The sequence below is a fragment of the Bemisia tabaci genome, chromosome 7, assembly GCF_918797505.1.
Source record: "Bemisia tabaci chromosome 7, PGI_BMITA_v3".
In the NCBI taxonomy this organism is placed as follows: Eukaryota; Metazoa; Arthropoda; class Insecta; order Hemiptera; family Aleyrodidae; genus Bemisia; species Bemisia tabaci.
In genome coordinates, this window is record NC_092799.1 from 24652816 (window position 1) to 24679829 (window position 27014).

The following is a 27014-nucleotide window of genomic DNA, read 5'->3' on the forward strand; positions in this document are numbered from 1 at the left end:
GCACCTGATATAAATATGTGTGAAATTGAATTCAAGGTGGAAGAAAATCATTGTATTCATTCCTGTGGCGTGTGATGTCAAGCTCTGTGTCTTTTGAAGGACATACTTCTGTCAATATTCTGTGAAACGAGTCCTGGATTTTCTGTCAGCTTTTACTGAACACATTGGTAAAATTGCAAATTTGAAATTCCAGTAAAGCAATTTTTGAATGATGATTTTTGATGAAATTTCTCATCTCAGGAGCGTGAAAATGTAACCGTCTTACACATACATTTCAAAGTCTGTTGACACTATATTTTATCACCATTCTTCCATTCACTATGTTTTTCATTTCTTTGGTTACAGGAAGAAATGAAAAGTATCTTTAGGAATGAAAGAAATTTAATGGAAACAGAGGCACAATTCAATGGGAAAGAATCAAGTTCCTACGCAGAGTCGAATTATTCGCAAACAATTGAGACTATTGAAAATAGAGACTCAGCTGTAAGTATTATTCTTTTTTCTCGGTTTCACTTGCAGGTGCTGTTCCTTATTGCAATTTAATCGGTTTCTGTTAAACGGGTGCAAGTCCAAAAACTCATGAGCTCTGGCTTTTGTTGATCAGGCAAGATGCTAGGACTCATGAGTTTTTGGTCTTACGCTCATCGAACCAAAACGGGTTCAATTACTCTGAATGTAAAGTGACTCTGTGTAGCAAGTAGACGAAATATACATTGAAAAGTTTTTGCCTAAATACTGGTTCTGTTCAAACTTTTAAGGGAACGGAGGACAAAAAAGTGTATTAACACATTTTGGCTGCCTATGTTTTTAAAATCTGTTTGAGAACTAGTTGAATAAATTTCAAATACCTTTTATGAATTTTCAGTCTTGATACATACATGAGAGCCGTTTTTACAGTGCTGTCTTTCATTCTGCGACACCTTGCCGCCACAGTATCCACATCAGTATCACAGCTAGTCCTCCAGGGCATTGGCATTCATTCATTTCATTGAAACGCCTGGTTGCCATCCTTTCACTGCGCGTCCCTTTCGTTTCCTCCCAGAAGGAGCCCAACCAAGAATTTTCTTTGGCAGCCTTTCTTCCGTTAACATGACCATACCAGACTAGCTGTTGGGTCATAACACCAAATACAATTTCACTTTTAACTTCTATGATCTTACCCACTCTATCATTACGCCCAGATCTCCTCTAGAAATTTCTGGCATCCTCCAGATATATGTCTCCATTTCTCTTAGCATATCCTGTCTCTGTTTCTTCAGCTACTGAACTTTGCATCCATATTTTAAAATCCTTTTCACATCATTCTTGATGCTGCCATTAAAAATATTTGAAGAAAATCACTATGAGGTATAAGAAACTAGGCGGCCCAACCCCCAGAGGGTGCTTTGCTCTCTCTTAGGTCCACGTCGACGATAGAACGACCAAAAAAAATGAGAAGATTTTTATACCTTACTCTCATTTGTCCAATCTTCCTCTGGTCAGGAGCAATTGGACCAATAAGAATTGAATGAAAAAATCGGCATTTATTTCAAACTTCACGCCAAGACTGAAATGGAACGGAACGGAATGAAGCGCTTTGTCGGTTTTTGATAGTCTGTAGTAAAGGAGCCTACTAACAGACCAAGATTCTACATTTCCAGCTTAGTTCAAATTCCCCCCCCCCCTTTCTAAGCTCTTTGGTCTACTCGTAATTAAAAAAAACCTGGGTCCTTTTTCCAAAATCTGATTAGAGCGGACTTACCCAGGAACTATCACCTGTCTATAACCACAAAAATCATGAAAATCGGCCCAGTAGAATGCTCAAACGAACTGTGACAAAAAATGAACATCTACATTGTTGAAAAGAGAGAATTTGCAACTACAGCACATAATTTAAAGAAACCTGGGTCATATTTTCAAAATCTGAATAAAGCGGGGTCATCCAGAGACGATTGCCTGTCAATAGCTGCAAAAATCATGAAAAATGGTAAAACGTTGGAACCAAGCGTCACCAGAAATAAAAATTTAGGAGGCTTAAGAGCTTAAAGTATAGATACTTTCACAAGTGCAAAATGAAAAGCATCCTAAATTATCTGTTGTATCATTTTTTTGTCACAGAAATCAAATTCCTCCCAAATTTTAGCCTCTAGTGAACCTGGTGCTGAATCGTGCAGTGATACATATCATAGTGAATTCGAAGATGAAAGCGAAAGAGAGGTTAGTTTGTTTCATCAAATAATTCTCGTTGTATTTTGCATTACAAGCTTACCTTTAATTTTTTGACCCATGTATTTTACACCCTTCTGTCTCCTTTCATATTGACAACTAAATAATTTAGCTTTGCTTCCATGCTTTTTCCTTTTACTAATCACAGTTGAAAAATAACTATGGGTGTGCATTATAATTCAGTGATTGGGTGTGTTTCAAAATTTTCTTTTTGTTCTTGTCGAACAGGGTGAAAATTCCTGTGAGTCCTTTCTTAAAGATACTAAAATATTAGGATAAATCATCATTGCGGGATAAATCGTCGCTTGCCTGGCATAAGGGCGTAACTACACATTGAAATGAACCCGGAAAAGCATTGAATTGTATGGAAGATAGGGTTCATTGCAGAGTGTAGTAACACCTTTATGTAGGGTAGGCGACGTAATGTCATGATAGGATTTTCCACAAATCACTTTTCTTCACTTATGATTAAGGCAACTGGCTGTATGGAGGCTAGTACCGACAGTAAGCTGTCAGAGAAAAGTCGGATACAATTCAACATTCTGCAGCCACTCCAAATGGTGTTTCCTTCAATTTCTTTTTTCCATCTTCCCTTTATGTTTGTTCTCGCAATGTTTGTAAATGATAGTATTTAACTCTTCGAGTATTTTGGAAAGTAGCTAACATTATTGTGGGGGTTAAGTTTTGGAGCAATATCTTTACTTAGCCCTTTAAAGTTATTATTATTTGCTAAGTGTGAGTTATAATACCATGTTATTGGCTGTATGTTAATTTTGGCACCTCAATTTAAAATTTTCAAACCAAATATGGCGCCTAAAAAATTGGTACAGCCCTGCGTTTGTTGCAACCATGTTTCTTGCAAAACTTTATCTACAGTCATTCAAACCTTCTCAGCTCCTAAAAATGACACTTGTCGGCCAAACAGCTCTTAAAATTTCTTGATGAGACTGAAACTCTGGTCATAATGGTAGTCATGAAAAAAGTAAATGACTCTCAGACCAGCACATTAATTTTAGTTTAACTCACTACAATTTTATCTATACAGATAATCTCACTTCTAAGCTAATCTTTTCGAAGTAAATATAAAAAGAAACATTGATGAACTTTAACTCGTTCCCTGCCTTACAATTCATAATTATTGTATGTCTTTTATCCGTCCCATGCAAAAATAGCCAAAGTGGCCCGTAACTTGCTCTCATTGCTTTGCCAAGTGATGAGAATGAACCTAAAGAAGAACTTATGGGTATACTATGGAACTCATTATATCTAAGTCTTTAAGACACAACTGAGAAGTGGTGGTAGTGTCTTGACTGTCACTGGTAATCAGTGTTGATTGCAGTTATATTCTGCCGATTTGTGTACATTTTCTCAGCCTGATTGGAACGCAGAAATAGAATCTTGATGGCAGACAACGAGTTAAGATTAAAATGCATGCCTTAAGTCATTCTTGCTTATATTTGGTGATGGTTGTAGGAAAGGCGTGTTGGATTTGACTTTGATGGTGTACCGTTGTCCACCGTTGAAGACTGTAAACCCAACCGCTTGCATCGGAGGGATACTCCGCATCACTTGAAGAATAAACGTGTGAATCGTGCCTCCGATTCTGATTCGGATAGAAACAAAGTAGCTGCCATTTTAAGTAATGTTAGTATTCAAGAGCTTATCCTTCTTTAATCTGTGTGAAAATAACTACATATTCAGTTGGTGCATTTAGTTGATTTTTACTAAATTACTAAGATGATTTACATATCGAATTCTCTGATAGAACTTGATGAAGTTCTTCATTTTGAGAAGCATAAGTTTTACTGTTTGAAAAAATACGAGTTTTAGGTGAAAACTTACTGTGGTGTCAAAATAAAGCACTCTCAACTGTAGAAATATCTTGAAAGCACAGGAGAAAAACTCTTATTGAAAATCATTAGCTAGACTCTTGGCACTTGATACATTTGTAATCCATTGTAGTTTTCCTTGCTCTCAACATTTGCCTTAGTACAGAAAAGATTTCACAGTAAAGCTACATCCATCCTTTATGAGAATTTCATTTTATGATTTAATTAGGAAAGAATTCATGGCTTCAGAAAACTGACTCAACTGCACTAAGTATGACTAAGTATTTAGTAGAATTATGAAATGTAGAGCATTTTAATCATTTCTTTCACATATACAGTATTTAACTTACTCGAACGGTTGCGGAAAATCACAAGCATTCAGAATTTTTGCTGCCCTTGAAACGTAGGGTTTATTAACTAAATACATTAGATTTAGAACATTCAAACTTTTGACAAGTTGCTCTCAAACTTATGTCATAGCCTGTTGGCCCCATCAATTTCTTAAATGATCCAAAGTCACCTTGATTCCACATAGAATTCATGGAATTCCCTAGTTTAAGGTCCAGAAAATACTTTAGCAAAATACCAAAGAATACCAAAGACTTCAAAAAGGCAGAGTCCACGCCAAATAAGTTTACACATGTTTAGAATTCAATGGGAGATCAGCTGTCTTCAGTTCAGTGTTGAAAGCAAATGCAAGAATCAAGATTGCGAAACTTCTATTGCACTCTAAAAGCATGTAAACTTATTTGGCAAGGACTCTACCTTGCTGACTATTTTGCTTATTTGTCCGGAAGAGTTGCACAATGGCAAATTCTAGGCAACTTTTTAATAGTCAACTTGAATTATATTTATAGTCAACACCATGAAAAGTGGTGGGTCATGGGCAAAGTCAGTGACTAGCTCAGGGTATTATTTAAGAGTTAAGACGCAGGCACATTGGTCCATTCAAAGGATCTGGATTCACCAAAGCTAATCAGCCCCTAAACAATATTCAAAGCCAGTCACTGACTCAGCCCCTCATCCATCCATTTTTTAAGGTGTGGATCTAAATTTGTGAAAAGAAGAAGACTCTCAAAGGAATTGGTGATCAATATCTTCAAATCTATTAAAGGTCCAGTTCAACTATAGCTTTACAGCTAAATATTACTCATCTCTAAATGTATTGTGACAAATTGTCTAAGACTTTATCAAAGGCTTTGTAGTTACTTCTATTTCAGTTTTTCTCCTTCAACTCAATTTCTTCAGTGATATATCTATCCCCTTCATTCACCTGTCTAGCTCTGCATAGTGTTTGGGTGGTTGGTTCTGGCTTTACACAGGGTGATCCAAAAACGCCACCCCTAGAAACCTCAGGGTTCTTGCCCCTTTTTAGAGAGATCCTCCTAAAATTTCGGAGACTCCCAGGAGTAAAGTCCTTGGATCTGGAAGCACCCAGGCATGATGCCTGATTAGGGTGATGCAAAAAAAGTGACTCACGTCCAATTTCGGCTCCCAAGGCAAATTCCTATAATTTAATGACAAAAAAGAGGAAATCCAAAGTTTTAAATCAAAATTCGGTTTTTCCAGGCGGCGCAAGCCATAAGATTTTTCCGAAAATCGCAATTTGTCTCGATTTTTAATAGATTTTTCGTCCCCAGAGGCATATTTTTGAATATATATCATCCTAAGTGGTGCTGCCGGGGCCGACAAGTAGTAGTCTCCAAGCGGGAAGTTCAAATTCCAAACAATTGCGTTTTTTTGTCATTTCGCGAATTTTTTCTCCCCTTTGAAGTGTAGCTACCGCTTTGAAATTTTTTGAGGTAACACACTTCTCAGGGTACTTTACGAGAAAAATAACACAATAACTCACTTTACCTTATCATTTTTAAAATACTCTTTTCAACCTCTCAAAGTAGCCACACCGTGCGATTTCGCCGATTTTTTCTAACACATTCTGTCTGCACGGTTTGCCTCAACGAATTTAATTTTTTTTGATAAATCAAAAGCAATGACGCTTCAGATTCATGAAGTAGAGTGTCTAAACTCGGCAGACACCAAAAAAAAAAAAAAAAAATTTGAAAAAATCGAGACAAATGGCGATTTTCGGAAAAATCTTTTGGCTTGCGCCGCCTGGAAAAACCGAGTGTTGATCTAAAACTTTGGATTTTCTCTTTCTTGTCATTAAATTATAGGAATTTGCCTTGGGAGCCGAAATCGGACGCAAGTCACTTTTTTTGCATCATCCTAATGCCTGATGCTGGTGGTATGAAACTTGTGGATCACCCAGTATTTCTAGCTTTATTAAAGTAATTCTCAAACTTTTACATCAAGGGAAAATTAGGATGACAAGCCCTAGGTAAACCTAATTTTTCAAGGTAATTTTTCCTGAACCTCTTGAAAAGAAAAACCTGACCCTAGATTATTTATAATAAAAATAAATAAAATCCAGTTTAAGGATTTTTTCTCCTGGTAAACTTTGACCACGTAATTTTCAAACTTGATTTTAATTGCAATTTTTTTGCTGATACCCACTTACGATCAAAAAAGAACTTTTTACTGTTTTCATCTGTGCATTGGAGAGTCTGTTGGAAAACTTTTCAATAATGAGAAGGGTATTGAAATTTTGGTCATTTTGTATTTGAGCTAGGCTCTTAATCAATAAATATGGTAATACAACAGGGTGTCTACCGATGGGGTAAAACTGGGAAATGTCAGGGAATTTTCTTGGTGTCAGGGAAATCAGGGAAAACGTCAGGAAATCTGCAATAATTTGACATGTCAAGGAATTCTGTTTTGCAAGCAATTTTTGTGTCAGGGAAATCGAAAAACATAGATTTTCCGGAATTGATACCAAAATTTCTACTGATACCTATTCAATTTTATAAAAGAGGCAACATTATCATGCATAAGTTTAGGCACCATATATTTTGTTTTGCTCTATTTATTACATTATATTCCTAAAACATGAAAAAATTCTAATTTGCATCTAATCAGTTCAACTATGTTGGAAAATTAGGAATATTTCCCCTTTTTGTCAGGGAAATGTCAGCGAATTATTTTTTCCGTCTGTCCGGAAATTTTAAATTTTCTTCGGGGTTTTTGGCCGTTTTTGTTAGGGATTTCAGGGATAAGTCGGAGATTTTTTTTTTATAATTGGTAGACACCTTGTACAAGATAATTGACAAATTTTCGTTTTCAATGTCATTACGACACTGTATGAGGCATACGTTTTTCAGGTTTTATCGAAGCAAAGAGAAGACTGTCCTGACAATGCCAGTGATGTTGCCAGAGAAAAACCGTACTATTCTACCCCTCCGGAATCTTTAAGCGGACATAATACAGGTATGCACCTTTGTCAAGTCCCACACTACTTACATTTAGCTTTTTCTAGATTAGTATTCAATTTTAAGAATCGTTGTTGTAGCATTAAATCATTATTTGGGACAGTTGACTGGAACAAACTTGGTTAGGTTAGGTAAGGTCAGCAAAATTTCAAGTATAGCGATTTTTGTTGAGTAGGATGGATCAAACCGATTATTAGTTTTTGTCAGAAAATGCCCTGTTGTATCCTAAAAAGTATTTTAGTTTATTTGGTGGTGACATTACATTGATAATGTAAAATAGACTCATATAGATGTGAGTATGTAGTTTTAAAATTGAAGATAGAAAGTTCCATCAGATCTTAAATTTTAGAAAGCAACCATGGGAGTTTAGTTAAAATTGATATCATACTTTTAATATTTCTACACCTCTCATTATTTTGAGATTTTTTTTTTTTTAAAAAAAAAAAAACTTTCCAACATTAACCATTGAATGCCTCAACAAAATCCTTTTAAATTTTTTTAAAATTATTTTTATGTAAAAAATGTTATTTAGCAAAATCATGATTAATTTGATATAACAATGGAAGCAGAAGTGCAAGCAGAAGCAAAAATGTCTTATTTTAGCTTCAGGTGCTGAAAATACCTCTCTTGATAACCGATTGTTAGCTGTTTAATGAGGAGGAAGTAACAGACTGAGACAGTGTCATTAACTCATAAATGCTAAATGAAGAAAAAATGGTGCAGTTGAATGGTTATCTGGTAGCGATTAGGAAGGTGGCAAGGTCACAACTCTGTTTACTTAAGGTGATAAATTCCTGAGCCACACACTGCACAGCTGTAGATGGAGCTGGGAGTGAAACCTGACTCCCATGTGTTGCATCAGTCCAGTCCCAGTCCAGCTCAGCCCTCCCAGCTCAGTTGAAGCAGTCAGCAACCTCTGTGCACTGTTCTCAGGTGAAACAGTTGTTGAGAGTAGTTTCCCAACTTTGGAATTCCTCACTTATCATCGATTCTCATTCTCTTAATGGATCATGTGTAATCTTATCTTTCTCTCTGTTCAAATTAAATGACTCATATTCATACGCCAGGCCAAGTTGTTGACTCTTCTTGATAGCCTGTAATCCTGTGCTGTGTTGCAAGTTTTGTTGTGTGTTTTGTCTTTCAAGTTGGGAGTACTCAAATTAAAAATATTTCGGTTTCTCTCCCTTCACTTTCCATTCTTTTCCTTCTACCTCTACTGCATCTCTCTCTGTTCCTGCTTTTAATTTCTCCTCTTTTTCTTATTCCTCTCCCTCTATTTCTTTTCTCTCTTCTATTTTTTCTTACTCCTCTCCTTCTGTTCTCTTTTAGTTCTTTCTTCCTTTTCTCAGTCTCCTCCCCCTTAAGTATCTTTCTCTTCTTTTTCTCTTTCCTTTCCATCTTCTGCTTCCTCTTTTGCTCTTTCTGCTGCTTTTTATTTTCTTTATTTTTCTTCTTCTGCTTCTTTTTCCTCTTTTACCAGTTCTTTCTCTTCTTTGTTTCTTTTTTTTTGTTTTCCCTCTTCTTCCACTGTTTGTTCTTCCTCGTCCAACTTCAGGTTTTTCTCCTCTTCCCCCTTTCGTTATCTTCTTATTATTTCTTCTGTTTTCTTTCTCTCTTATCATCCTCCTCTTTTTGCCCCACCCCCTTCTCTATAGCCCTCTTCTTCTTGTTTCTACTCATCAGAATATGGTTGGTGCGTTTCACTCACTAGATGTAATTTTTTTAAAAGTCTTCTCAACCATTTATACTTAATTGACATGGCTCTTCATTGACTGTTTTCAAAATTAAAAAAACCAGAGAGGGTTCCTGGTCTTTCTTACCATCAAAAATGCAGTTATTTTTATTATAACCCTGGCTTGACTTAAAGGGAAGGATTCAAGCTGGGATTCCAATTTGAAAGTAAGCCATAAAAATTACTCCGATAAGATTTTCATGCATGGCCAGTGTTCTATTGAATATGGGTCTCTCCAAAAATGAAGTTACTCAGTTGAAGATCATTGTGACAATCTTTTGAGTAAAATCAATGCATAAGTATGTTTTGAGACATTCACCAAGTGATTGATCGTCAAAAATTATCTCTGAAAATTTAGCAACACTGGTTTGTTTCAACGAGTTTTTATTATAGTCTCAGTTTGTTTGTTTTTGTTATTGATTTTACTAGTAGTATTATTTAGTGGTTATGAATGCAGGCTGTCAGGTTGTGTCGTTGTAAATTTCAGCTCATCGAGTGATCTACATTCAGCAACAAATTTGAATAGTTTTATTTTATCCAAGACAAGGAGTGAAAACAGTGGTGCTAGCTCTTGCTGTGTTTGTGTTATCATTTTCCTGTTTTGTTTCGGATGGGTGTAGTATTTCTCTTCAAAATGATGACAATTTTGTTCAAGTAGGTCACCAATGTGGACCTCTGATACTGATAGTGGTGTCCTATAAGCCTTCAGATTAGGCAGTTTCGTCATTTGTGTAGTGCTGTGCCTTGATACGAACACAAAAGCTGTGGAATTTGTTTTTCTCTGCTCCTCTGTCTTTTTTCTTTTAAATGTGATTTTGTATCCACTGATAGTGCCTTCAAAAAAAGCAGATTTTCATCAATTTTTGCACTATTTTTCAATTCTTTTTACGGATTTAACCATTCATTTTCTCATATTGACAAAGTGAAAATATAAATAAAGTTTTTCAATTAATTACTGGAATGGTATGGTGCCAAGCTCAACAGTGAAATTTTAATTTTTTCTCAGAAGCTCTCACTTTAAAATGTCATTGAGACGCGGTAAATACAGCAGTTTTAAGAAAGTTCGATACAAAGGTATAGCATACTATTTTTTATTACTTTTATCCAAATGTTTGCAAGTGTGGTTGATTTTTCAGAATCTTTCAAATCTCAGTTCCCACTGAGCGGGAGTATTTAAATTTCTGGCTCATACTTCTAACCCTTTTGCAGTTAAGGCTAGCGTGTGCAGTTTTGAATGTTTTGTTTTTTAAACTCATCGTACCAGACCAAAGTCCTAAGAAAATCCCTGAAGCCTTTCACTTTCTGTATGAAGGAAAATTTATTTGTTTAATTAATTTAAAAATAAACTATACCAGTGAAACCATGCATAATCAGTTTTTTACTGAAAGTCCAGGATAGTCAGGGAATTTTGAGACTAGTGCGTTGGTGCAGCAACTTCAGCTGTTTCCGTTTGGGAGGACTTCCAAGATTCTCAAGTGCCTTTTTTCATAATTTGAATTGCTAGACATGAAAATTTTATCCCAAGTGTAGCAAAAGTCTGTGTAATGAAAACAAATAAAAATCAGATGGAAGTTCTGTTCAAAAGTGAGAGTAACCTGACGCAAGGAATTTTGTATAATTTGAAGTAAGGAAATCGTCCAGGACTTGAAAAAAGAAAAAATTATGAGAACCCCAATAGTTATGCTCAATTTAACTTGCAACCAGTGATAGATCTCCATTTTCCCTCTTTACCTTGTTTATAATGAGGTTTACTGTAATATTATACTCTGCTGAACCTCTGATTATGAAATGAGAGTTTTCTTGGGTTGAGTAATTCAAATGTTACTAATAGATAAGCATGTTTTATTTGTCGGTGAAAATTCTCAGCCACCACGGATGATTCAAAAAATTGCTTTAATTGAAAATCATTTTAGTGGATTTTATTTACCTGTTAACTGCTCAATGCAGTCACTTTAATGGCAGTAAACAGAAGTATAAAACTTGATTTGTTAACTTGAATCATTAAAAGCAGTTGCAGTAGTGTGTTCTCTAATTTGATATAAATTACCACCAAATTACATTTTAAATTTGCTGAAAGAAAATTAAAGCATTTTTTTTATCATATAAAAGGGAACGTCTATTTTCTTTTTTTTGTTTATTTGCCACCAAAAGGTTTAAGTACAGAATAAAATTACATCAAATCGAATGAGAGATAGCACAAAAGAAACCAGTAAAATTGTAAGAGGTAAGTTATAACTAGATAACTATAGACTGTCTATACACTTTTGGATGGCTGCCGGACATCGCCGTTTGGCATGTCATCAGCAGCGTCGATTGCCTTTTTCCTACTTTCCATTACAGTTCTAACGCATATGCACACAGCTTCCCAACTGTGTTTTGAGCTGAGGAGGATATCAAGAAAATTTGAGGTGGTAAACAAATCGCCGATCTTGGATTCCAGTCGTGAACGCTCCGGGGTGTAGAAAGAACAAGTGAAGAGCGAGTGCTCTGGGGTGTCGGAGGCTGAAGGACAGTGAGGGCAGGTGTCAGTTTTCGAGATTTTCAGACGGTGTAGATAATAATTAAAGCATATGTGTTCAGAGAGCAGTTGAGTTAGATAGAAGGTAGCCTTTCCATGTTTCCTATCCAGCCATTTACGTGGGTTGGAGATGAGTTTCCCGGTCCAAAAATCTTTGTCTGAGTTTCTTCCCCAGTTCTAAGCCCATTTTTTCCTGATCTCAAGTTTTATTTGTGAGTATTCTTCATTCTTGCTGTACTTCCTTGGCCTTCCTCCTTCCTCGATTTGAAGCTCCATGGAAGGGACTCCAGGGGAAGTATGTGTGCGTTGGTGTTTTTTATCATTGTTTATATTTCTCATCTCATACCTTCTCCTGACCAAATTATTGAATTTTTTGTTCATTTCAGATCTAGAGGCAATCGAGTCACGGGAAAAAAGGCTTCATATCCATATTGAAAGGAGCTCAGCGGGTCTTGGCCTCTCAATAGCAGGTGGTGTTGGCTCAACTCCTTTCATCGGGGATGATGAAGGAATCTTTATTTCTCGAGTCGCAGAAGGTGGACCGGCAGATTTGGCTGATTTAAGGGTAAGTTCTGTCACCAATTTCAATCAGAGTATTATCTATGCAAGGATATATTTTAAATTATTCAACAAATATTTAAGCAAAATGTTTGTAGTAACTCCATCGGTTTTGTGAATTTTCTGGACGAAAAAAATGTTTTTCACTTAGTAGTGAGCTTTGTGTTTCTTAAAATTAGGATACATGATTTGATCACAGTTCCGTCATATTTGCAATCCTATGTAGATCAGCTTTCAAAACGAAGTCGGATTGCCTCTATTGTACAAACTACAAACAAAAATTTCTAACAGAAATTTAAGGTAGAATACTGTTGTTCTCTGGTTGATGGTGAATGTCTGCACCAATTTAGTTTTGAAACTACCCCAAAAAATAGATTGTAAGCTGGTAAAAATAACAGTGCTGCGACCAACAAGAAAATTCAAAAGTTGTATCAGGATATTTGTTGGAGGAAATTTCTTTTCCTTATTTCATTTTGGCAACATCTCTTGCTAGCTTAGTCAACATCTGCACAAGATTTTGGACGAAAGAAGATTTCTATCATATCTTAGATCTATGAAAAATAGACAACTTAAATTCTGATGCTGCTGATCATGATGTTTTGAATTTGCTTCCGCTGATATCACAGGTTACTTGGCCATTTGTATTCGTGAGACAAAAACAGTGCTTTTTTTCTCTCCTATTTTTTTAAAAATTGATGTTTGATTGTTTGCCTGACATTATCAACAGCACTGTGAAATCACTCATGCGATTGTAGAGCCTTCTGCTCAACAATGATTCTAGATTAGTGTAATGTATCTCATATCATCAGAAGTAAATTCAATCAGTCCTAAGAAACAGCATGTCAGTTAAAACTCTACTCTTCCCAAGTGTATTTTCAGAACAAAAGGGCACATTGCCACGAATAAGCTTTATCGAAGAGCTGTGAAATTGTAAGCTGCAAAAATATAGCCTTCCATCGAATAGAATTAAATGTAGTGTTATTTTATCAAATCTAGTCAGAAGCCCTTATAATTCCTTTGATTAAGTCGCTGGGGGTTACAATTTTCCTCAGAAAATGAGGATCAATATGATCCCCGATACAAATTATGTTGTCCCCTGTCATTAATGAAAATATTTATTCTCTAGGTTGGTGACAAGCTGATCTCCGTTAACGGCCACTCGTTAGTAAATGCAGATCACTATACAGCAGTAGAGGTTCTCAGAGCAGCAGGCTCAACTCTTGTTCTAGAAGTCACAAGGGAAGTGCCAGTTATTCAACCCCATGTCAAGGTAAGAAACCCTGTATCCGCCACTAACACTTTTACTATTAATACAACTATTTATCAGCATGCAGTTGGTTGTAGGTCACTTTTAAGCAAGGAAAAGAAGGAAACCAAGGGCCATTTTTAGGCTAAAATTTTTGAAAATGAAAATAAAAACAAGAAACAAACAGAAGCTAGAAAATCATGGTGCAAAGTGTTGAACTGATAATGGTTGCATGGGTAAGCAACTGGTTGGCAGTCCAATGTAATGTGCAGTGACTTTATAGCCTTCTTGATTCTTTGCTATAGTTTACATTAATAAATGTTAGCTTGATTATAGCCCTTAGGGTAGAAATCGTCATCACTCTGTAAAGAAGGTTGACAACTGAAGTATAAACATCGCCATCAGAAAGTATAAGCTGTCAATATTTATGGCTCCTGATTGAAGTACCTCTAGTCTGATTGAAGTTATATAATGTTTCGTTTGAGTCTACTATAAGTAAGTTTACTTACTCCTAGACTGTGACATAAGGTCAACTGTCTTCATTCTAGAGCAATTAAAATTTGAGTCTCAAAGTAGAGATGACTGATCCTCTTGTCTCACTCAAAGAGTACTTAAGTACATTTGGTATTCGCTCTAATGCGTCACGTAGTGGGTAAATGCGTGGCCTACCCTCTGGAACAACTCTTCTGTGATAAGGCTAAAGATTTTGCTCAAAAAAGGAAGACATTTTGTGGTTTCCGACAACGAAGGGTATCGAAAATGTCCTGAGTGGCAAACTTTCGTGAATTCAGAGGTAAGAGGAAAAGAAACTATCACCAAGAAAAAGAGGTATTCAGATGGGGGAACATAGAGAGAAAGGAAGAAAATATTATTTAAATTTTTATTGCAAATAATGCAATCAACTTTGATTTGTCTTTCGTTTTTAGACTGACCATAGCTCAGGAAGTGTCGCAAGCACTATCAGAGATGGAGCAGACTCAGCGTGTTCGTCCATCAGCACGAGTCGTGCCCCCAGCGCAGCATCTCACAACTCGGCCATCACATCAGGATTTGAGTCGGCAGGAGCCAATCCACCAGAAATGCTCAACAAGGTGGGAGCCTTTTTAGACTCTAATTTTTCATGGGAAAATCTACCTTTTTGAGCAGTCGGAAGTGAAGCAAAGAATCTCGCTTAAAAATTTTGAATGACACAAAAAAATATGACCCATTAATGAAGCAATTTTTATACTTAAATTTTTACGCGTTTTGGGTTTTTGATTCATCTTGCAAAGTATGGGCCCAACTCTGTTTAATATCATCTCAATACGGTCAGATAATCATGGAAAGACTTTTTCAGGAAATTAATTTTCATCCATTGAGAAGAAAAATTCATCTAATGAAGCATCTTCTATCTATAGTTCCTTATTATTATTGTTCTGTATCTGTTCTGTAGCCAAGCATCGTGTCAGAATCTACAAAAAATGTTGAAATGCGCAAGCAAATTGTCCAAACCACCCTGATTCGTGATCAGAATGGCCTTGGATTCAGTATTGCTGGTGGAAAAGGTTGTCCTCCTTTTAAGGATAACTCTGACGTAAGTCAGCCTTTTTTCACTTTTTCATTCTTTCTTCTTCCCTTTTCTTTCCTAAAGCCTGAAATCCTCATACTAAGAATTGAAAATTAACATTAAACACAAAGTTTGATGTAATGTTTATTTTCAAAAGAACAGCCTTAAGCCAAGGTGAAATTTCATCCTCCCCCCCCTTCTCTTCCCAACTGGACCAATCTATGGAATCAATTTCTCCTTTGTTTTTCTTATTTTATTTTTCTTTTGGAGTAAATATCTGATTTTTTTTAAAGAAAGTTTGTCAAAGTCTGGGAAAGTATTCCGAATCTTGATCATGCATTTAATTACACTATCAGAAATTTTCACGACCTCAAAATTTAGTTGGATCAACTTTGAATTCTAGCTGGTTTGCCCTTACCAGTCCGAACAGTGACTTTAGATGTACCGCACAAGTTACACTTGAAAATGTTGGTTTAAGTAAGGACTAGATATTGGTAAATTTTGCCGTCATTCTCTGCAGATTTTGATGGCACTTTTTGCCAATTTCAATGTCATTTCAAGTTTGTTTTAATGCTATTTTATTGGTGATTTTTTTGTTCAGGACAAAGAAATAAGATGTTGACAATTGTAAAATTTTCCAACCTCTTGCTAGAATTTCAATCTATACTTATTTGTAATGGAGAACTTTTTAAGTTTCCTATCACTTATTTTATTTTTTTAGGCAATATTTATATCAAGATTGACAGAAGGAGGAGTGGCAGAACGAAATGGAGTGCTTCAAGTAGGAGATAAAGTCATTTCAGTAAGTCCTTCCATTTATGTTCAGTTTGAAGTTATTTAATATTATAAGTATACTAGGGGGCTAAGCTCCTTGGCCGCTATGCGGCCCAACCCCCAGAGGGCGCTTCGCCCTCTCCTAGGCCCGCTTCGACAAAAGAACTACAAAAAAAATGAAAAGATTTTCATACCTGACTCTCATTTGTCCGATCTCCCTCTGGCCAGGAGCGATTGGACCTATAAGAACCAAATAAGAAAATTGTCATTTATTTCAAACTTCAGGCCAATACTGAAACGAAACAAAACAAAAAGAATGGAGCATTTCGTTACTTTTGGGAAGTCTGTAGTAAAGGAGCATACCTTTAATTCACTTATCCTACCCTATACTAACAGACCAAGATTCACAATTTCCCGCTTAGTTCAAATTTTGCCCCTTTTCTAAGCTCCCAAGTATACTCTTTTATAAAAAAATCTGGATATTTCCAAAATCTGATTATAGGGGGCTCATTTAGGGACTATCACCTGTCAATAACTACAGAAATTATGGAAATCGGTCCAGTAGAATGCTCAAACGAACTATGACAAAAAATAAAAATTTACATTGTTTAAATGGGAGAATTCGCAACTTCGCCGCGTAATATAAAAAAACTTAGGTCATATTTTCAAAATCTGAATAAAGCGGGCTCATCTAGAGACAGTTGCCTGTCGATAGCCGCAAAAATAAAAAAAATCAGCCCGGTAGAATGCTGGAACTAAGCATTACCAGATGTGCAAATTTAGGAGGCCTTGGAGCTTATATATATGATTTTTAATAATTTATATGTATATTAATGTTATCACTTATTCTAGGACTTATATATGAGTGATGAACAGGATTATTAGATTGAATAATATTTATAATAATATTCTCTAATCTCTCGCTGATCTCAAATTTTTTCTTGTAATTCATCTTATTTATTTAACTTTTGACATCGTTTAGTTGCCTGCTATGCATTGGGCAAGTTTTTACATCACAAAGTTTCAAATATTCACATCCCCCCATTCCATTTTATCCCGGATGAACTATTTGTGCAATTTTTCTGAAAATGTCCTCAATTTTTTTTAAATTGTTGGAAAGCCCCCAATTAAACTCCAAATCTGGAAGTACAGTAATGCTTTATTTTTAAAATAAAATATTCCCCGAGAGTTTGCAATATTACAGTGTCGATATGCACCTGTGCACGGCAGCTGACGATTTCTTTAAGATGAGAGGTTTAGTAAGAGTTCAATTTCCTTTGTTTGGCAAAAAGATTTTTTCCCTTCAAGTCTTTTCCAACATTCAGAGAAAGAGAGTGATACTGATCTCATGTTTTCCTTTCTAGATCAATGGAATAGACATGGAAGGCGCACGGCATGATCAAGCTGTGACCATGTTAACCGGTCTCGAGCGACACATCAGGATTGTAGCTGAAAGAGAAGTTCCTGTTCTGAAAGATCCAAGTGCTCCAGCACAAAGTCCTGGACCCGAAAAATCTCCGAAAGTATTCGGTGTTCCTAAACCGTATACTAGTCTTTATAGTGCCAATAGCTATATGGCAAATCGCCCTGGATACCCAGGTATACGGACGGGCGCTGCCTCACCGAGGGAAGTGCCATTAACACCTCCAAAACCAGCGCCCCGCAAGTTGACCCCTGCACCAGGAATCTCCACAGCTCCCTCCGCACAAGCGAGTTCGACGGCCACCGAAGGCTCCACAGCCGGCACTGCTGGAACAACGGCAGAGTCTGAGACTCAGGTATAATGTATTGTCCGGTTTTGTTCCCTGAATGTGGTGTTTGCCCATATCTGTGGCTTGGTTATGCATTTAGGAGGTGTGCTACTGAGTTTTGAATTTAAATACTTATGTTGACATTGCATGAAAAACTGAGAGAATTAACCTTTCTTCTCAGGGGGAATTTTTGAAAATGCGTCGGTGCAAGAGATAGCATGCAAGAACTAACAAGAAGAGTGGTTCTTATTCTGTAATACCAGTTTATTGCTAGACTTCACATTTATTAACATGAATTAAACTCATTCAACCCAACTGTTTTTGATAAAACTGTTGGTGTTGTTGTTTTTTGACTTTGCATATGTTAAATTAATTTCTTGAACACCTTGTGCAACCAGCTAATTTTAATGAATGCTTCGACCTTTTTTACTGTCTGGGATTCCATATTACTTAGCCATTGTGATGATCTCATTTTGTGATTGTTTTTTTCTCCTCATTGCTACGTTTTTTTTTTTTTTCAAATTTTACCACAGGCATGTAACAACTATCCCTAAATCAGCGGGTTATTTGTCCCTAATTTCTCAGCCTAACATCGTCATGTAACTCTGAAAATTGTAACCTCTGGGAAGCATTGCATATTTTTTCTCAAAACCCATTTGACCAGTAAAATTCAAAATTCATTGTATGTCATCTCCTAAATGTGGAATGTTCTGTAGTACCATAGTTTCTAGTGAATTATGCATGTGGTCTAACACGACTTAACGCTCAGTTCTGAAATACATCATTGCCATGCATTCCTTTCAGTTATTATGTTTAACGCTTAACGAAAAATTGAAAATTTACGTGTACTTGTCCACATGAACTGTGTGTCTCGATAGAAACTTCATGAGTTTTAAATGTGAGCTGAAGCAATCCAATGGTGCTGTTCAGTATGTGATTTGTTTTTTCCAAATTGGGGTGATCCCTCAGGTATATCAAGGGTCTCTCAAAGAGGATTATGGTATCTGTGTACAGATTTTTGAACCACCTTAGTTGCCACACAACCAAGTAAGAAATAGAGAGAGAAAATAAGAGGTATGTGATGGTATGGCACCTAAATTATAGTATCCTCCTTTTAGCTGAACTCCAGAAATTCTAAATACTACCGAGTGTGATCAGTCTTCATTCTTAAATTCAACCATTATGAAAAATCTCATAATTTTGTCTGATCGTATGAATGATTGCTTTAATGTAGGAGCACCCACCGCCAAAGCCAATCACTAACGAGGAGTTCCAAGCCATGATCCCCTCTCATTTCCGGTCGTCCCAGCCTTCCGAAAGTTCAGATGATCCAAAGGAGAAAGTGGTGACATTGACCATAAAGCAACCTCAGGATCATCTCACTAACGGGATTGCGTTCCCAGACGCTCCAACCACTTTGGGAAAAGTGACGGAGACCATCACTAAAAGTACTTTAACAGAAACTGTTGTCACGCGAGTCACAGACAATAAATTAGCTAACCCTGTTCCTGTTATCATTGAGGTTTGTTCATCTCAGTCACTCCGTTTCCCTTCTCTGAAGATCCATTGCATTAGATATCTCTTCTTCTATTCATATATTAGTCCGCTACTTCTTGAATCTTTTAAGCTTAGTAGTTCCATTAAACAAGACTTTAAAATAAACTCAACCGAGTCTTTTGGTGAAATGGCAGTATTGTGGAATAGAGTTCCCAGCTTTCCTTCACTTTTGGGTAGTCAGGAAGAATCAGGGAATGGACCAAACAAAGACGCCATGTGTCAAACATTGTTCCCTAAATATTTCCTTTGAACAAAAGTAAAGCTTTATTCTAAGCCTAGCAGAAATGAAGAGAATCAGATGACTCATGGTGGATTTCAATTTGAATGAGTTCTTTTTAAAGTTTTAGAAGTCTGGTATTTCAAAATCTTTTCTTTTTTTGCATTTTTGACGCTCTTTTTAGTGACATTTACATTCCTGTGCATCTGTCACTGATGTTCCATAAAGCGGACCTCTGCTGCTTTCTCAAATAGTATGATAAGGACAAACCAGAGAGTTCAAAAATACTAGAAAAAAAGATTTTGAAAAATGAACTTCTGCCCTTTTTAAAAGTACTGATTCTTCTGAGGTAGTTGTTAATTTTTTAATCGTGTCTTTCTGCACAAAGTAACCTTTTTTATGATTTTCATCCCACTTTAACTCTATCCGTTTACCTGGTTCAATTTAATATATATAACATACTCAGTAAGTGTCTGTTGTCTAGCTTTAAATTTTCCTTATCTCAAATGATGTTTCTTTTACATAATTTACCTTGCCCTTAATTTTTATTTTTGAAAATCGTCTGTTTTCTATCAATAGATACAGACGTTTAGCTTTTTGTTTTAACAATTGCCTGTGTAGCGCAGCTGTATTGTAATGGATCGATGTTCTAGTTTTAGATTAATGTTGTTCTTTGTCTATCATGTCAGTGTTTTTCTAATGTAAATCAAATTATTTTATTTTAAACTCAAGAGCCCCAAGTTCTGAAGAGAATTCCCGGAAATTGTCAAACAAAACAGTATTTTCTTTCAAGTATTAAATTATTCCAGAAAAGAAAAGAAAAAATTTATAAATGCATTATGAATAATAAACTCAAGTATTAAGTTTTTATTCAAGCAGCACTAGTCAGCGACTTATTTCAACAGTAATTTTATAGGCCTAAAAATCATAAAAAATTCCTTACAATTAATTAAAATCTGCATGATATGTTGTAATGAAACGTTTATCCCACAGAAATTTTAAACCTGCCTGTTAAAAAACTGTTGGTCCCTTCAATCAACCTTTATTGGTAGCTCTCAGCGCATTTAAGAAAGAAAAATAAACAATTTCATCTAATATTCATCAGCTAGGTGAAAACAATCTTGTTTTATTCCTCATATTTATACCATGACTCTCATGTTTAGTCTCAAAAAGTATCCATGAAACTTAACACCTGTAGAACATGGCGATTATTCGCGCATGAGACTCATTTCAAAGCCTCACTAAATTGAAAATTTTCATTCTTTTTCACAGGATGTAACACTTGTGAAAGATGGTGGATCCTTAGGTTTCAGTATAATTGGAGGAACTGATCATGTTTGCACTCCTTTCGGAATGAATTCTCCAGGAATTTTCATTTCTCACGTGAGTATTTCATAATTTTCCTATACTTAAGAATACATCATTTTAATTCACCATCCGTCCAAAAGACTTTTTCATGAAACTATTATTTTTTCTTGGTACTTTTTTAGCAAATAAAAAAAAAAATCAGCAACTTTTGAATAAAACCGACATTTTCAGTTTTACAATTTATCATAATTATTGTGCCAGTCAGCATTCTTACGTCACAGTAAGTCTATGGACAAGGTATGTTTCTAAGAGCTGTGCTACTTATTTTCACTGCAGAATTTGAAGGAAGAATAGAAGCACTCTGTGACAAGTAAGCAATGTCTTTTGGAAGTAAATCTCTTTCATCTATCAATTTTCGATGCGCTACTTATCAACATGCTTCATATTCAATTGCTGTAATTTTCTCAGATTTCATTATTTTAAGCATATGACAAACATATTAAAATATTGCTATCAAGTCTGCTGTACTGAAGGTAGATTTCTGTTTTATACTCAATCTCCTACTTTGCAGAGTAGATTTCTTCTGTAGATTTCATTCTATTCAGCGTTATCAGCATTCTGACCATTCTGTATTGGCTTGATTTTGCTTTCGTTTTTCAAAGTAGCATTATTTTGTCAACAGCTGATTTTCCATTTGAATTTTCAGATTGTTCCTGAAGGTATTGCTGCTAAATCTGGAAAGTTGCGGATGGGAGATAGGATTTTAGCCGTTAACAATGAAGATATTTCTCAGTATACTCATCAGGAGGCTGTCATGGCTCTTCTCAAACCAACCTCAGAAATCATATTAAAAATCCAACATGATCCTTTGCCAGAAGGTTTCAGGGTAAGAATCTGCTTCTCAATCGTCCTCGGATGCTTTTTCTCTTGATCTGTTGTACTTTCCAATCGTCTTTTATAAGCAATAAAATCAATATTACAGATATTAATGGTAGAAAACTGAGACAATTGGGAAAAACTACAATAACTAACATAGTGTCACTTCATTTACATTCTGTAAAACTTTAATTTTTTTTTTTTGGGGGGGGGGGGGGGGGCAAGATTTTAATGGAAGGTAAACTGCAATTTGTAAAATTCTCCCAGAAAAACCTTGATTTTATGGATTTTTGTCCATTTTTACTAGGGCTGTGCGAGTACTCGAATTTCGAGTCGAGTCGAGCCGAGTATCGAGTACTCGACTCGGCTCGAAAGTTAGGTTAGGTTCGAGCGAGTACTCGAACTCGGCTCGAGTGTCAACAACACGAGTTTTTTCGAGTATTTCGAGTTTTTTTGAGCCGGAAACGCCGAAAGAGTCCAACTTCCAAACATTTCAATCATACTTAAACTATTGTTAGTTTTGCCATCATTTTACGATTGAATAACATCAGAGTCTCGTCGGCAAATTTCTACCATCCGCAGCGCCAACACGCTACCGCCCGGCGATTTCCTGCCGCGCGCGCGGTTTGTAACTACACGGAGTCATATGAGCGCATTTATGCGCGCGACAAATTTCAACCTGCGGCGGCGACCGCCGCTTGGAAAACTGAAAGTGAGCACGTGTTTTGGACCTTTTGCGCTCCAGAAAAACGGTGTCGCGGCGGCAGAAAAAAGGTGCTGCGGCTACAAAAATAGGAGTCGCGCGATTCCAAAAAACGTCGCGGCGACAACTGCCGCCGGCGACACGAATTGCGTGCATAAATGGGCTCTAAAGCCTTTACTTGTGCCGCCCGAAGTTCCTTTCATGTACGCCGCGCCACGCCGCTTCTTGCCAAGTTTTGTCCTCTTTTCAAAATTAAACCGCGGGAAGTTATTTTAACGCGTTACTGCCGAACATTTTGTAAGTTTAGTGTAAATCCTTCCTAGTGTGTCATCGCCAATAATTATTAATATCATATTATGAGTCTTGTTTGAAATTATTTGTTGTAGAAAATAGATTAAATCACGTTTTAAAACTCGAAATTACTCGAACTCGACTCGAGCTCGACTCGGCTCGAGGGTCATTTTCAAAGCTCGAAAAAGCTCGAACTCGGCTCGACTTAGTGAAAAAATACTCGAACTCGGCTCGAATCCAAAAAACCAGGCTCGCACAGCCCTAATTTTTACTATAATCCATTGAATCAAATATGCAGATTTGGCGATCTAACAGATTGGTCTTTTGGTCCTGTGCAATCCAATAGATGAGCGTTTTACTACAGTTAGTCAGTGATTTGTGACTTCTAAGCTTTGTGTTTGAAGCTGAAGTATTGAATGTTCGATCAATTCGCCTGACGTTTTTGTCTCAGGAATTGACAATCGTTAAAACCGATGGAAGCAAGCTTGGCATGCATATCAAAGGTGGTCTTAGAGGTCATCGCGGCAATCCATTGGACAAAAATGATGAGGGTGTCTTCATATCGAAGATCAATTCTGGAGGGGCAGCCAAGAAGGATGGCCGACTGAAGGTAAATCTCTTAACCCTTTTTACTACTTCAATGTACGACTAACCCACTTTTTATATAATTTAATTCAGGTTACTTGTAGATTCATTTCTCTAGATCATACAATCAATTTTTAATTTAATTAGCCCAAAAATCAAGTCGAAAGTACAAAGGGAAAAATTTCATGCAGCAATGAATTTTTTTCTTTGTTGCACTTTTGACTTTATTCTTGGCCTAATTGGCTTTAGAATTGAATCATGTATTGTAGATGAATATACTAATGTACTATAATTTATCTTCAGTTCGTAGTGGGGCTTGAAGGTAGAATTATCTCTTACCCAGCTACCAAACGACTGAATTTAAGCCATTTTCATCTTTAAAATAGACATGTTGCTGCCATGAAGGTTCAGCAAGTCAACCATTGAAATTGTATTTTGCATCTAACGGATGAGACTAATTTATAGTGGAATGTAGTTATTGATTGCTTTGCTGTGTTGTTAAGACGGATGGAGATTACATCGCAAGCTCTTTATCAGGTAGAATTATGGACCAAAAAACACCCTCTTGCTGACTGACAACTGGTTAATTATTCGGCCTGGTGAAGGGTTTAAGATGAGGTTGACGCTTGTTCAATCAACTTAGCCTACTAATTACACAACTCCATTCCACCTTTGCTTAGACTTTTCGAGCAGACAAACAAAATTTAAATGAGCAGCCTGTAGTGCTGATGATTTTGTATTGTTGAATGATGTTCAATTATATGGTCCTGAAATCGTGTAGCATCTAAATTTTGGAACATCTTGGTGGAAGAATTTTCTGTGAAAATAAATAAATGAGTAATTTATGTGCAATGCACTGATTCGGTCCTGGTTTCTTTTTTCAGGTTGGAATGAGGTTATTAGAGGTGAATGGAATTTCACTTTTAGGAGCCACCCACCAAGAGGCTGTGAATGCGCTGAGAAGCGCAGGACAATCATTGCACTTAGTCGTTTGCAAAGGTAAGCATGTTTTTTTATTTTGAGGTCACTGAAAGTACCCCTCCCATCGGATGCATTTATAACAGAAAAATTTTGATTCATGAAAAATCTTGAGATTTATTGATCAAAGACTGTACTGCATACTTTTTTCCCCTTACCTAAGGTAATTTTATACATGGACGCGAAGATGAAGAAGTCTTGAACTCTTACCTATCATTTACTTTGACCTATAACTTGCGCCATAGCTCCAAGAATGGGGCCTAAATGTACGAAAACAAAATAAATAAATTTAGGGAAAAGAGTTTTTTTCGATGGGTTTCATCATTGATGGACTGTATTGTATGTCAAAGTTAACACATTCTCTGCCAATGTATTTTATTGTAATTTTTTCTGCTATGCCATAAAAACGCGAGCAAAAGCGGCATAATTTGTGCGCTATTTTCTACCCACATCACCATTGCTGTCTCCAGACAAACACTTCCTAAGCTATGGTTTTTGTATTAACATCATTAATGTATCTGATTTGTTTTTTAGGTTACGATAAAGCGGAAGTAGAGAGATTGGTTAGCGAAGGAAAATTAAACAGAGAAAAATCACAATCTAGATCTCATAGTGTTAGTATGTCAAGTCTTGACCGAGAGTATGAAGACTCGGAAATCATTAGACAGGTAAATGGAGACTTTTTATTGCCCTCAATCAATTTAGTAACCACGTTTTAATTCTGTTGCCATGAAAAAAAACGAGAAATTGCAAAATGCATCCTTATCATTCTTTTGGTAATGATTCTTTTAAAATTTCCCCTCCTCTCTCTAAATATTTTAAAAGATCCTAAGTTTAGCATACTTTCTCTTGATTCTTAAATTCTTTGGGTTTCTTTTTTTTTTTCTTCCTTTCTTTATTTTTTTTTTGTTATAAATTGTTGGTATTTCACCCCCTTCCAGGAAAACTTCCTTGATTTTTGTTCTCTGTCAGTAGAATATTCTGTATGAAGTTCACGCCCTAAAGTTAGCTTGTTCCTCTTCGAATGAATAAGATAGAAGCAGAAATGTTAATACGCTACAACGGAGATAAGACATCTTGCACTTAGATCATTTGAATATGTTACTTCAATAGAATAATTTTAAACCCAAAGAAGAAGAAAAAAGATAAATTTTGAACAAAAATCTCTTAATGATTTTTCAGGAAGAAGAAATGAAGCAAGAACTAGTTGAGTGGGAGAAAGAGGATAGCGAAAAACGTGGCCAACTGGACTTGGATCTCATCCGAGAAAAATCAACCCAGGAAAAGGTAAAGTTTTTCTGTACTTCTGCTTGTCATCTTTAAATAATCATGAATTGTATAGAGCGCAACATTTTTCGTCGAAGCCAGAAAAAGTAACAACTTAGGGACAGAGCCAGTGACAGGCTTCGGTAATATTAAAGGGTTAAATTGCAGGTAGATGATTTCTTTCATACAACCTCAGATTACCAATGCCAATCTACCCTTAAACAATAGACAAAATTGCTTACCTGACTCAGCCCTTCAGCCATCACTTTTTGTCACATGTACAAAAATGTTAATTTTTAGAAAGTTGCTATTTTCAATCAAAGAAACATGTTTTTCAATGGTATCATAAAACATGTAGTGAGTTAATGTCACAAAATGCAGATAATTTTCACAAGGTGTAATTTTTAATGCTTGAAACTCAAAGCCCCTTGGTTTATGTATCATTAAACCCCTTTAATTTGAGATTTAATATTTATTGATTTTTAAGTTTTAGTAGTAATTGAAGGCATAGCTAAAAATCTGAATAACGCTTATGCTTGTTTTAAAAAATGTGAACATTAAATTGAATGGTGAAATAGAAATGTGCAAAGTTCAATTGAAGTAAAAATATCTTTCTCATTATGCTCTGTTTTGGTTTTGATGATGACAGGTTCTAGATGTTGTGCGAGCAGCTGAGCTCTTAGCCAGTGATCCTGTGCCTAAACCAAAGTCCCCTGGGGGACCAAAATCTGGTGATAGCCTCAAGACAACAACAATTGTTATGAGCAAGCACACTCTGGGCCCTCAAAATTCTCAAGAGAACGTAAGTTTCGGGTCTTGGCCCTTCAGTTTGTCACTAAACTTTATTGCGCTGCACTCCCTCTCTGCCATCTCTATTTTGACTAATAAAGCCCTGTCACTTTCTCAGATTACAACAAAGATATGTTATTGAAAGGACAAGGTACTCATTCAAGATCATCGATTATGTCAAATAATTCTCCGGTCCTTCTGTTTTTTTTTACAAACCATAATTTAATGATGATTGTCACTATCAGGAAGTAAGTGCAATCTCATAGTAGCAACACCAGTGCCAATTACCAAGTGCCAGTGCCAGTGTTCATTGCCAACTATCATGCAATAATAATTCATGTAAGCAATCGTGTCATGTAACCAGTGTGTAAATACTCCCAGATGACAGGATCTCAGGTGTATTTTTAAACCACTGGTGACTGCTTAGATATGAGAAGTCTTAAATACGGGGAATTAAGATAACTGAGGTCCAATCCTATCCAAACTTTGTTTTCAGCATTTTTTTTTTCATTTTTTGCGTGTTTTTGCAGCACCAGTAAAAACATTACAATGGCTAATGAACAAAACCGCCTATCTGAAAACTGACGATTTTGTAGAACGAAGGGAAAACTTCGCCATTTTTATAATTAATAGGTTAGATTCTCAATTTTTTATACGTTAGAGTGTAATTGAAGTGCTCCTCTACAGAATTGGAAAAAAAAACTAAAATCATCAGTTAGCGTACTTTATGCTGTAGAATGCGGCGAAGTCGCTAACTCTTTTTTGAAAACCTGCCAGTTAGGCGGTATTATTCATTAGCCCTCAATTAATACAATTGCCTGGCAATGGGTTTTTTAATTTGTGTCTTGACTCTAAATAAAAGGACTTGGTTTGTGTAGCAAGCAAAATCAAAAATTAAAGATTTTTGTATTGAAGAGCGCAGAAGTTTTCTCATTCAAGCAGAGAAGGCAGAGAGTGAA

General features: G+C 36.2%; 1 protein-coding gene across 14 annotated transcripts in view; it reads left to right on the forward strand.

Annotated features, from left to right (window-relative positions):
* Positions 1–27014, forward strand: part of LOC109032278 (protein lap4) — a 53412-nt gene that overhangs the window by 1681 nt on the left and 24717 nt on the right. For 6 of the 14 annotated variants that reach the window (XM_019044330.2, XM_072302126.1, XM_072302122.1 and 3 more), the window contains exons 3-20: positions 346–483; positions 2098–2196; positions 3679–3849; positions 7253–7358; positions 11997–12175; positions 13295–13438; positions 14341–14505; positions 14847–14987; positions 15682–15762; positions 17099–17512; positions 18720–19007; positions 20532–20642; positions 21274–21453; positions 22889–23047; positions 23907–24021; positions 24535–24668; positions 25183–25287; positions 25916–26068. In XM_019044330.2, the coding sequence (XP_018899875.2) occupies positions 346–483; positions 2098–2196; positions 3679–3849; positions 7253–7358; positions 11997–12175; positions 13295–13438; positions 14341–14505; positions 14847–14987; positions 15682–15762; positions 17099–17512; positions 18720–19007; positions 20532–20642; positions 21274–21453; positions 22889–23047; positions 23907–24021; positions 24535–24668; positions 25183–25287; positions 25916–26068 (2883 nt within the window). Of the gene's footprint in view, positions 1–345; positions 484–2097; positions 2197–3678; positions 3850–7250; positions 7359–8169; positions 8375–8472; positions 9054–9227; positions 10167–11261; positions 11317–11996; positions 12176–13294; positions 13439–14340; positions 14506–14846; positions 14988–15681; positions 15763–17098; positions 17513–18719; positions 19008–20531; positions 20643–21273; positions 21454–22888; positions 23048–23906; positions 24022–24534; positions 24669–25182; positions 25288–25915; positions 26069–27014 lie in introns of those variants that run through there. The other 8 variants (XM_072302127.1, XM_072302124.1, XM_072302125.1 and 5 more) reach the window with 8 other exon arrangements.